This window comes from Echinops telfairi, unplaced genomic scaffold (genome assembly GCF_000313985.2).
Source record: "Echinops telfairi isolate 266 unplaced genomic scaffold, ASM31398v2 ScPeMD7_7420;HRSCAF=8458, whole genome shotgun sequence".
In the NCBI taxonomy this organism is placed as follows: domain Eukaryota; kingdom Metazoa; phylum Chordata; class Mammalia; order Afrosoricida; family Tenrecidae; genus Echinops; species Echinops telfairi.
Window position 1 is genome coordinate 52821856 of NW_022111320.1, and position 10735 is coordinate 52832590.

At 61.8% G+C, this 10735-nt stretch overlaps 2 protein-coding genes across 3 annotated transcripts in view; one reads left to right on the forward strand and one right to left on the reverse strand.

The window, feature by feature from the left end:
- ACY1 (aminoacylase 1) overlaps window positions 1-4756 on the forward strand; it is a 5943-nt gene extending 1187 nt beyond the window's left edge. Inside the window, exons 2-15 of one of the 2 annotated variants that reach the window (XM_045297386.1) lie at window positions 95-195; window positions 857-921; window positions 1008-1112; window positions 2189-2283; window positions 2567-2643; window positions 2716-2805; window positions 2894-2950; window positions 3258-3331; window positions 3412-3461; window positions 3561-3705; window positions 3805-3873; window positions 4223-4302; window positions 4393-4453; window positions 4542-4756. In XM_045297386.1, coding sequence (XP_045153321.1) covers window positions 102-195; window positions 857-921; window positions 1008-1112; window positions 2189-2283; window positions 2567-2643; window positions 2716-2805; window positions 2894-2950; window positions 3258-3331; window positions 3412-3461; window positions 3561-3705; window positions 3805-3873; window positions 4223-4302; window positions 4393-4453; window positions 4542-4706 — 1227 coding nt within the window. In that variant the 5' untranslated portion in view covers window positions 95-101 and the 3' untranslated portion in view covers window positions 4707-4756. The remainder of the gene's footprint in view (window positions 1-94; window positions 196-856; window positions 922-1007; window positions 1113-2188; window positions 2284-2566; window positions 2644-2715; window positions 2806-2893; window positions 2951-3257; window positions 3332-3411; window positions 3462-3560; window positions 3706-3804; window positions 3874-4222; window positions 4303-4392; window positions 4454-4541) is intronic. The other variant, XM_004715258.2, reaches the window with a different exon arrangement.
- Window positions 4757-6247: 1491 nt separating this feature from the next.
- Window positions 6248-7667, reverse strand: RPL29 (ribosomal protein L29). Its single transcript, XM_004715259.2, has 3 exons — window positions 7579-7667; window positions 7234-7298; window positions 6248-6740 (listed from the first exon to the last, which is right to left on the reverse strand). Exons 1-3 carry the CDS (start codon window positions 7613-7615, stop codon window positions 6360-6362), a joined length of 483 nt encoding a protein of 160 aa, XP_004715316.1. The 5' UTR covers window positions 7616-7667; the 3' UTR covers window positions 6248-6359.
- Between the last annotated feature and the right edge of the window lie 3068 nt (window positions 7668-10735).

The following is a 10735-nucleotide window of genomic DNA, read 5'->3' on the forward strand; positions in this document are numbered from 1 at the left end:
GTCTCCTTTCGGGGCACACGGAGAAACTTGCGGGTGCAGACGGGCTAAGCCTACCCTGCTGGGAGGGGTCCCCAGCCTCTGGTCTTGCCCCCAGCAGCACCATGGCCGGCACAAGCCCCCCGGGCGAGCACCCGTCTGTGACCCTCTTCCGCCAGTACCTGCGCATCCGCACGGTGCAGCCCGAGCCTGACTACGGTGAGACCCCAGGGCCCGCCACCGTGCATAAGGGGCGAGAACTGCAAGCGAAGCCAGCCGGACCCCAGGGGTGGCCCCGACCGGCTCCGCCACTCCCTAGGGCATCAGCCAGCCCGGGGCAGTCAGTCCTCCAAGCTGCTGCCAACACTGCTGCTTGGGAAGTCGCTCTGGGCCGCTGCTTAAGGTCTGCTTACTCCCCGCTGAGAGACTGGGACAACTGGAGGAAGAGAGCCCCACCCCCACGTGTAGATAAAAGCCACAGCACCCGGGGTGACTGGGGATTTTGTGGGTGGGCACCGTGCCGGTGACCCATTTGCTCCCACCCTGTCCACAAAGGTGGGGGAGTAGACATCAGGGCGCTGCAGAGTGGATGCCGACTCAAGGCGACCCCTGGTGAGCAGAGTCACATGCCCCAAGATAGTTTTCAAAGCTGCGGATCCCAGGACTGGGTTCGAACTGCCAGCCTTTAGGTCAGGGGCTGATTAAGAGCCCCTTGCCTCACCCAGGCATCTGAAGGGTCACCAGCCGACCACAAAGGCCACCAAGGGGACAGACATGCATGTGGCTGCAAGGGTGTCGCTCTGCTCCCTTCTCTGAGCGGCACCTGGACTGGTGGGGGAGGGGTGCACCCCGAGCCCCTCTAAGACTCTCTGTGCCCCAGGGGCTGCCGTGGCCTTCCTTGTGGAGCAAGGCCGTCAGCTAGGCTTGGGCTGTCAGAAAGTGGAGGTGAGCTTGGGGTCCTGAGCGAGGAGAGGTGGGGCTCGGATTCCGCCTCCCCCTGTGCTGACCAGCCCCGTCCTCACCCCCTCCAGGTGGCACCTGGCCGTGTGGTGACCGTGCTGACCTGGCCGGGCACCAACCCCAAGCTCTCCTCCATCTTGCTCAACTCCCACACGGATGTGGTGCCTGTCTTCAAGGTTTGTGCGCTGGGGGCGGGGCAGGGAGGGGTGAGGAGCCAACTTCAGGGAACTCTGGGCTTTTGAACGACCCGGACATCTCATGCTTGTGTGAATTTGCCCGCGCTTTGGAGCTCTGGTGCTATGTATGGTGGTTACCCGTTGGGCTGCTGACTGCCAGGTCGGCGGTTCGAAACCACCAGCCGCTTCGAGGGAGAAAGATGAGGCTTCCTATTTCAGTAACTTCCGAAGATCCACCAAGGCAGTTCTATCCCTCTACCCCGCCCTGTGGAGACCCGTGAGTTGGAATTGACACAATGCTATCGAGTTGGGTGTTTGGGGGAGCGACAGAACCAGCCTTCTGAAGTCCTGGCCAGGCTCCCCACACCCTCCCTTAATGTTTGCCCAGCTCACTGCGGTTGAGTCTGCTCCCACTCGCAGGCCAGTGTAGACCTGCCGCAAGTTTGGAGGGTTTCCGCAGCTATGAATTCTATGGAAGCAGACCGCCACAGTGTCCTCCCAGGGAGCAGCCGGTGGGGCGAATGACTAGCCTCTTTGGCTAGCGCTCAACACGGAACGACCCCGGCCCCTGTTCCCCAGGGGCCTCCATCTTGCACTAAAGCATGCGCCCACCCTGACATATTGGACTTCAAGACAATTGTGCCTGGGAGACCCGCCACTTTCATACAGAGCCTTCAACAAAAAACAGAAACACCTCCCTCCCTCGCTGCCATCGAATCAATTCTGACCTGCAGCACCTCCCCCACCCGCAACCCCCGGAACTGGCCCCGTGGGTTTCTGAGAGGGACTGCAAAGCCAAGTCTGTCTCCTGAGGAGCAGCTGGTGGTTTTGAACTGCTGACCCCTGTGGTCGGCAGGCTAACAAGTCACCGGGACGCCACGAGGACTTCTTCAAGCGGTGTCACTACCCAGGGCGGGTGGAAGAGGCAGAGATGGGGGTGTCCGTCAGCTGCCCTCCTCTGTCCTCCACGCCACCCCGCTTGTCACCCAACTTAATGACGTCTTCCCAGGGCAGGGTGCCCGTTGGCCCGAGAGGGTTAAGGACGAGACTCCCGTCTCTCTTCGTCCCTGCAACAGGAGCACTGGAGCCATGACCCCTTCGGGGCCTTCAAGGACGCCGGGGGCTACATCTACGCCAGGGGCACACAGGACATGAAGTGTGTCAGCATCCAGTGAGTCCCCCTGCCAGCCCAGTGGATGGACCCAAGGTCTGGGTGTGGCTGGAGAACCCCAGCACTGAGGGGCGTATGAGGCCTTTACTGTGGACAGGAGCTAGCAGCCCTGACCACTGCTTGACAGGGTGATGTGAAATCCAGGCCCAGGGGCAGGCTGGGGCTCCCAGAGTGCCCTACCAGGTTGTGACAGGGCTATGTCCAGGACCGGGGGTGGGGTGGGGGTGCTCCCACCTGCCAGGCCTGCCCACCCCTGGCACTGTCCCTCTCGCTGCCCACTCAGGTACCTGGAGGCCGTGCGGAGGCTGAAGGCTGAGGGCCACCGTTTTCCCAGAACCATCCACATGACATTTGTGCCAGGTAAGGGTGGCTCGGGTGGGGGCCCCTGCAGGGAGGGGTGCCCCTTGCCTCACGACCCTGCTCCTGTGCCAGATGAGGAGATCGGGGGTCACACGGGCATGGAGCTGTTTGTGCAGCGCCCCGAGTTTCAGGCCCTGAGGACTGGCTTTGCCTTGGATGAGGGTGAGCAGGGTGACGGCTGCCCAGGGGGAGGGGCGGGGGCTGCTGTAGGGGGTGGGCAACTCCACCCGAGTCCCCTTTCACGCTTCAGGCCTGGCCAACCCCACGGACGCGTTCACTGTGTTTTACAGCGAGCGGAGCCCTTGGTGTGAGTATGGGCATCGAGGGCGGGGTGCGGCCCCTGTACCCATAGGCGATTAGGCCAGAGAGGGTGAAGGCCTGCTGGGGGCCACACAGCGAGTGGGGCCTGAAGAGACCCGGGACCCAGGGCCTCTTGTCTCCCAACCTCTTCCGTTGGGGGTCTCCTTCCTGTTCCCTTAATCAAGGGCTTCCCTGAGGGCTGGCTCTGCCTGACTGGGGCAGGGACCAGCTCTGCGCCAGGGGCTCTTGGAAGGAGGGCAGACCCAGGCCCCCACAGGGCCGCCCCTGCTGAAGATGCCCCTGCGCCTCTCCAGGGGTGCGGGTCACAAGCACGGGGAAGCCCGGTCACGGCTCTCGCTTCATCGAGGACACGGCCGCGGAGAAGCTGGTCCGTGGTGCGGTGGGGGGTACGGGGCGGCGGGGTGCTCAGCCCAGGGACCGCGCTTACTCCTCCCGGTGTTTTCTCAGCACAAGGTTCTGAGCTTAGTCATGGCCTTCCGGGAGAAGGAGAGGCAGAGGTGAGGCAGCCTGGGGAAGGGGGTGGGGGCGCTGGGCGGGAGAGCGGGGCCCAATGTCCTGCTGCTCCCTGTGGCCTCTCCCCTCGACGTCCCCCTCAGGCTGCAGTCAAACCCCAGCCTGACGCTGGGGGCTGTGACCTCCGTGAACCTGACCAAGCTGGAGGGCGGCGTGGCCTATAACGTGGTACCGGCCACCATGAGTGCCAGCTTTGACTTCCGAGTGGCTCCCGATGTGGACCTGAAGGTGCAACCCCACCCGGGCTGAGAGGCTGGCGGGGTCCCTGCCCTCCCAGCTTCGCAGAGGCTGTCAGCTAGCGCCCCCCCCCCCACCCTTCTTCTGTAGGCTTTTGAGGAGCAGCTGCAGGGCTGGTGCAGGGAGGCTGGCGAGGGGGTCACCTTGGAGTTTGCTCAGGTATGGGTTTAGGACCTGGGGTCACCCGCGAGCTGAGGGCGAGCCCCCGGGAGCTGGGCACCATGGGGGCGTGGGCTTAGCATGCCTGCTGGCATCAGTTCTTCAGTCGTGAGACACACGCTTGAGCCTCCCAAGAAGCACTAGTGGGGCTGGCAGCTACAATGGTGGACGGAAAACTCAACTGGGTTCCTCCCCGCGTGGTCCTTGCAAGCCAGTGTGGGGCAGGAGACATGAACACTTTTCAGTGACAAAGACCTGTGTCTGGCTGGGGGTTGGGGCAAAGCCCACCCCGTGAGGAGCAGGCCTGGTGCCCCTGCCCTGATCCTGCCCCTGACTTCCCTCTCCGCAGAAGTGGACTGAGCCCCGGGTGACACAGACTGACGACTCGGACCCCTGGTGGGCAGCGTTCAGTGGGGTCTGCAAGGACATGTGAGTACCGTGGGCAGCCCATCCCCATCCTGCGGGTGGGCTCTCCTGGTGCCCCCCCCCGCCCCCCTCACCAGGCTCTCCCTCCTGCAGGAATCTCACCTTGGAACCCCAGATCTTCCCTGCGGCCACCGATAGCCGCTACATCCGCGCGGTGAGCACCTGGCACGGCCATGGGAGGGGAGGCAGCGTGGGGCGGGCCTGGCAGCAGTCTTCCTTAGAGGCGCTCCCTCCCGGTGCAGGTGGGGGTCCCAGCCCTGGGCTTCTCGCCCATGAACCGCACGCCCGTGCTGCTGCACGACCACGACGAGCGGCTGCATGAGGCCGTGTTCCTTCGCGGCATCGACATCTACGCGCGCCTGCTGCCTGCCCTTGCCAGTGTGCCGGCCCTGCCCACGGACCACTGAGCCCCACCCCCAATAAAGTCAGCCTACAGGCTCGCCACCTCTCTAGCACACACAGTGAGATTTGCTTTCTCTGGGCGTTGATCCAGCCCTACTGCAGAGATGCAGCGAAGCCCAGCTGTGTCCCTCCTGCCTGGCACCGCAGAGCCCTGCCTGCCCAGCCACCAGGACCCACGTTCCTGTTCTCAGGGGCTTCACCCCCACATCCCACCTGTGTAGCACCGGCTACAGCCATATTCCCGACTTTGGGCAATCTTGAGGGAAGGGCGGGAACCACACATGGGACAGGGGTGTGGACAGCTAGTGCTGGCCAAGCCTACAGGAAGGTGTGACGTGTTCTGGCGTAGAGAGAGCAAGGGGGTCACTGACAGCAGGAACCCGCAGCCAAGTCAGTGTGGACTCGGCCATCTTGGACAGCAGCATTGAGTCCCCAGGAACAACTCCTTCCCGGAGCAGAAAGCCGTCTTTCTCCAGCCCTGGTGAGCCAAGCCAGTTCACCAGGGTCTCTGGTATTGTGGCCAGGAGGCACAGGTGCGTGCAGAGGCCCCAGGTGGCAGACAAGCCTGGCCTTAGTTAGCCTGGGCAGCAGGACCAGCTTGTGAAGCTGGAGGGGAAGTGGAGGAGCTGCACGTGGCCTGGTTTGGTCCTAGCAGGACCAACAGTGACCCCCTCCCCTGTCCTCCCGGGGAATGCGGGTGGACGCCATGGGGAGCTCCACTTGAGAAAGCTCAGCTTGCTGCTGGGCCGCACAGCTGCTGGCGGGACGAGGCTCCTCCAGCATGTTCACCAGCACCCAGTTCCTTCCTTTGCACAGGGCTGGCGCACGACCTTCGTTCGTTTGAAGACCGCTTGAGCCCGATTCAGGTCCCGAGCTCCTCAAAGGGAGGCTTCCTCTTTCCAGGAGGGGCTGACTGGGTCTGAGGCCCAGCACCAGCTGCACAAAAACGAGCTCTTTCAAGATTCCAGCCCTCACCCCCAGGGGAGTCAGCGCCCCCTCCCCAGTGGCGGGGCGGGGGCGCATGCAGACAAACAACTCCCTGAGGCCCCACATCAACTACCTGGGTTGTCAGTTCAAATCAATGGTGAGTCCCGGGGAAGAAATTGAGGGGGGTAGGTTGTCAGAATCAACCCCTGGGTGGCCCCTACAGGAAGCCTCCACTGGCACCCAGCAACCTCCCTACTCATCTGTGCATTAGGGACCCTGCAGGTGCAGCAGCTGACCCTGGAGTCAAGAGACCCCACCCACTCACATACCACAGGGGTTCCTGGGACTCTGGCCATTCCTGCCAGACAGGCAGTCCCTAAGATCAGACCCCATGGCTATAGTTGGAGCAGCCTGGCTGGACAACCTAAGGTCAGAGCTCCAGGCAGCTCCTCCCCACAGGCACACTGCAACGCCAACAAGGGTGCCCAGGGGCTCTTCCTTTCCCAGCTGCCTGCCCAGTGGTCAGCAAGCTCTCTGCCCCCTCCAACATCCACAGAAGGCTGAGCACTTCTCCCCACAAACGGACGCACCACTGCAGCCCCCAACACAAGCAGACCGATAACAGCGCCGCCTGGGTTTATTTGTACAACCAACAGCACAAGAAGACACCAGCGCCATGCACGCTGCAGCCCAGGCTCACACCAGTCCCTCTCGCCCTCACACAGAGAACTCTACTTTGTGGGGGCCTGGGCGCCTTTGGGAGCTTGAGCTGGGGCCGGGGCACCTTTGGGAGCTTTCGCTGGAGTCGTGGCCTTGGCTGGAGCGTCAGCCTTGCTTTGTGCCTTGGCCTTGGGCCGGCAGAGCCTCAGACCCTTGGCAATACGTGCCCGAGCCCGCTTGCCAAGCTTGGGGTGGGCAATGTAGGCCAGTCGGCTGAGCTTGCGGTTGACGCCCATTGGGATCTTGGCCTTGACCTCTGTGGGCTTCACAAGATCCTTGACGGCCTCAGCGCGAGCAGCCGCAGCCTTGGCGTTGTTGGCATGCATTTTCTTCAGGCCCTTCTTGTTGTGCTTCTTGGCGAAGCGCATGTTCCTCAGGAACTTGGGGTCCACCTGGAAGGCAGGAAAGGTGTCAGTGCACTGTGGGGTGCTCCACCCCACGGGGGTGGGGAAGACTGTGAGCCCCGGGCAAAGGGGCCTGCTGGCAACTTAAGCAGTAGATGCCACAACATTTCAACCCCTAGCATCGACTCCTGGAGGAAAGTTAAGAGCACCCCTTGAAGCTGAAACTCGAGCCTGCTGGTGGGCACGCAGAAGCCATTGCTGGCGCCCCACTTGCAGACACCAGAAGTTGTCAGTCAGGAGCAGGTGCAACAGCATGGCTGCCCTCTCGCTACACCAGGGTGCCACCGGTTCACAGCACAGGGGAAGCCGAGGCAGAAAGGTGTGGTGGCCCACCCGCGCGGTTTCATCAAGTGCTGGGGACAAGCTCCGTTCTACTCACCGAGGACCACCCCCCTTCCCCGGCGAATCCTGAGAATCCCTAACAGGCGATAAAGCTGCCCCCCAACAGCACGCGTCAGGCTAGGGCAGGGAAGGTACTCACCCCCTTAAGAGATTCGTATCGTTGTGACCGGGGTTTTTTGATGCCGTTTCTGTGCCATTTCCGGGCTGTGGGGGGAAGGAATTAAACTTTAAGGAGATTTACTCACTGAAACCACCAGTTAACCGCAGCTGGCAGGCTCGGGAGACCCCTGTCCCGAACGGCAAGCACTGGAGGTATGCACATGAGCGAGAGCAACAACAGTCCCAGGCTCCAGGTGGCAACGCGCCCCCCATCCTCCCCACCCACTGCTGGCCAGGCCTGGTCCCCCGACGCCCCCCATCCTCCCCACCCCCACTGCTGGTCAGGCCTGGTCCCCCGACGGGTGACGGAGCCCGAGAAACTTACATTGGTTGTGCGTGGTGTGGTTCTTGGACTTGGCCATGTCTGCACCTGGAGGAGAGCGACAATCAGGGGGGCTGGCCAGTCCTTGCCTCTAAAACCCAAGTAACGTCCCCCCGCCCCGCCAAAAAAAACCCTCCCCAAACTGCGCCGCCAGCAACTTTAAGCTCTAGCGCGTCCCCCTTCCATCCGTCCCTTAAGGCCCTAAGCGCACTACCGCCCGCCCCGGCCTCCGTTCCCCACAGCCACGCGGCCAGCCCCTGCCCTGCCTCGGGCACGCGTCCCTCCGCCCCTCCTGGGCCGAGGATGGAGCTCGATACTGAGCAACTAGAACTCACCGACGCCTCCACTCCTGGAGCGCCAGGGACCGGAAGAGAGAGAGAGAAAGTCGCGGTGCAGCACGGGAAATAGGGTCGACAGAGCCGGAAGTTACCGCTGGAAAAGCTTCCCCCGGCGCCGGGAAGAAAGGTTCCTAGGCTCGAGCGGCCGAGAACGGCGGAGAGGCCCCGCCCTCCGGGCGCTGGTGGCCGCGGGTCCCTTTAACGGTCTCGAGGGCACGGGAAGTTATCGCGAGATGTTCAGCGAGATCCGCGTGTGCAGAAGTGCGCTGTCCGGCGGGGGTGCTCTTTGGGCTCCGGGCCGCTGGCGGCCGGTCGGAGGCCGGCGGTCGACTGCGGCGAGGTGGGCGAGGAAGGGCGCAGACCGGACTTGGGGTGCAGGGGAGAGGCCCCGGAAGGCGGCAGGGACAGCTCCTCCTCCGTGGGGGACCTGAACTTCTGGGAAAAGGCGGCGCTGCTGAAGGGGATGGGGCCTGCCGGGGGTGTGCACGAGGTGTGGGTGTGGCTGCTGCAGACGTATGGTGGGAGACGGCTCTGGGACATGCACGTCGCTTCCTAGCAATTCCCAGGGCCTCTTGCGAGTTCTTGTCCTCGCTCAGAGGCACCTGCGGACGCTTTAAAGTACAAACCAGGTGCTGCCCTTTACAGACTCCGGACTTCCCGGCTGTCCGCCATAGGTTCCTTCCCTCCGCGTGTTCCCGATAGGCTTCCCTGGGCGGCCCTGTGGAAGACAGAGACCAGGAAGGGGGGACGGGGGCGCATCAAACAGACCCTCTGCTGAGGACCTGCGGGTGGGGGGTAAGGGTTTCTCAACTGTGTCCACGCTGAGTTGGAATCGTCAGGGGAGGACTGCCCCCGAGGTGGTCATCGTTGTAGTTTGGGGGTACCTAGTGGGTTCTGACGACAGCGACCCCCCCACCACCACTGTCCCGCTTCTTGAGCCTGTTGTTCCGCCGCTGTGTCCGTCGAGCTCAAGGGCCTTCTTTGTCGCTGCCCCTCCGCGTCACCAAATCGATGTCCTTCTCCAGGGACTGGCCTCTCCTGACAACAGGCCCACGGTGCGTGAGACCAGGTCCCACCGTCGGCGCCTGGAAGGGGTGCGCTGCTGTGTTCCTGGGAGGGGCAGATCGCCGGTCTCTCCTCCCCGGCGCTGCTGGGTGGGCGGCTTCACGCCTTCAGCCTTTTGACTAGAAGCTGCGGTGCCTCACTTGCCCTTCAAGGGCTCCTTAAGTGCTTGGCCACTAAGAGTAAACGTTGGTGGCTACCCCCCACTCAGATACCTTGGTAGGAAGTCCGCGGATGCGCGTCTGAAAATCCCAGCGTTGAGAGCCCAGGGGCATTTAGTCCCCCTCCCAGGCTCTGTGTCCTCTGGGCCGGACATCGCTTCTCTGCTGGAGACTGGCTGCTCCTGTTTTCGCTTGGCCTGGGCGATGCCTGGTGCGGAGCAGGGGTTTCAGGAGCCACCTGCCCAGTTTAAGTTGCTTGTCAAGGTGGGTTCATAGAGCAGATTGCCCAGGGAGGGAGAAAGGCAGAGGAGGGGGGTGGCGGCAGCGCCGTGTGGAGGCCTTCTGACTGAAGCCTTCCTGACAAGGGGGAACCGGGCGGGAGAAGGAAGAGCAGGCTCCGGTGCTGACCACGGGTGACAAAGTACCAAGGAAGTGACTGTGGAGGCCAAGAAGGAACGTGTCTCTGGGCATGTGGAGGAGCTGATGGGCAGAGGCAGGGGCTGCAGGAGATAGGAGTGGTCTTCGGCTGGGTTCTCTGTGGGAGAAGAAGCAGAGAGGCATGCCTATGGAAAGAGATCAACGGAAACCCAAGCCCACTGCTCTCCAATTGCTCCTGAAGGGCAGCGCTCTCCTGGCCACTGGGTGTGAGCTGCCCTTCTTTCTGCTGGCAGCACATCGGCCTTTTTTAAAGATGCATAGATGAAAGGGATTCTGAGATTTGTGGAGGCTGCCAAGTTCCAACTCTGTGGGTTAGCCTTTGGGTTTTAGGGGCTGAGGGACCCTAAATTGACAGATGCCTCACAGCCTGCTTGTTTGCTGGCTGCAGGAGCTAGTGACCCCCACATCAGCAGTGCAGGCTGCAGACTGCTGGCTCACCCGAGGTAGCAGGACGGAGAGAGCAAGCTCTGCCAAGAAGGACGTTTGAGTCTGTCGGACGCAGGCCACTGCCCTGAGCAAGCTGCCCTCTCACCTGATTGGCTGCTCACATTGGATCACAAAACAGAATGATTCCTACGTAATATCTACCAAACCACGGGGACCCTGGCCTGACCGGGTGACACTTACTCACCACTGACCACCCTTGTCAGCCCGGCGCTGTACACACCTCCTGACCCACTCATGCTCTCTAAGCAAAGCTAGTCCAGCCAGCATGTGCATTGTGGAGTGTAAGCTGTCACCCGCTGTCAACTTAAACCTAATTCACGATAAATAGTTTGAAAGCAAAACAAGGTCGTATTTGTGCCTGACATGAGACCACTAACATGTGTACAACCAAAATTTCCCTAGCCTGCTCACATCCTATACTTTGTAATAAGAAATGGATATAAGTGTCCATTTATAAATGGAACTGGGAGAACAAAACAAAGACACTATGTGTGAGTGTGTATCTACGCACCTCACGTACACAGTACGGGTAACAGTGTCCAACAGCTTTAAATGCCATGTCTCCATAAACTTTTTGAGGTTCCTTTGTGTGAGCAAGAGTGGCAAGACTTCATCTCACGTCCTTTGGACCTGTTGCCAGGAGGGCCAGTCCCTGCGGGAGGACGTTGTGCTTGATGGAGGAGTGATGGGACCACTCCTGCCGGCTGACGTTGA

Excerpts from the sequence above, each read along its gene's own strand:
- RPL29 (XM_004715259.2), bottom strand. The coding sequence starts at position 7,615 with ATGGCCAAGTCCAAGAACCACACCACGCACAACCAAT. Across the intron at positions 7,299-7,578 it reads CCACACCACGCACAACCAAT|CCCGGAAATGGCACAGAAAC; the intron begins GTAAGTTTCTCG and ends TTCCCCCCACAG. Across the intron at positions 6,741-7,233 it reads GATACGAATCTCTTAAGGGG|GTGGACCCCAAGTTCCTGAG; the intron begins GTGAGTACCTTC and ends CCTGCCTTCCAG.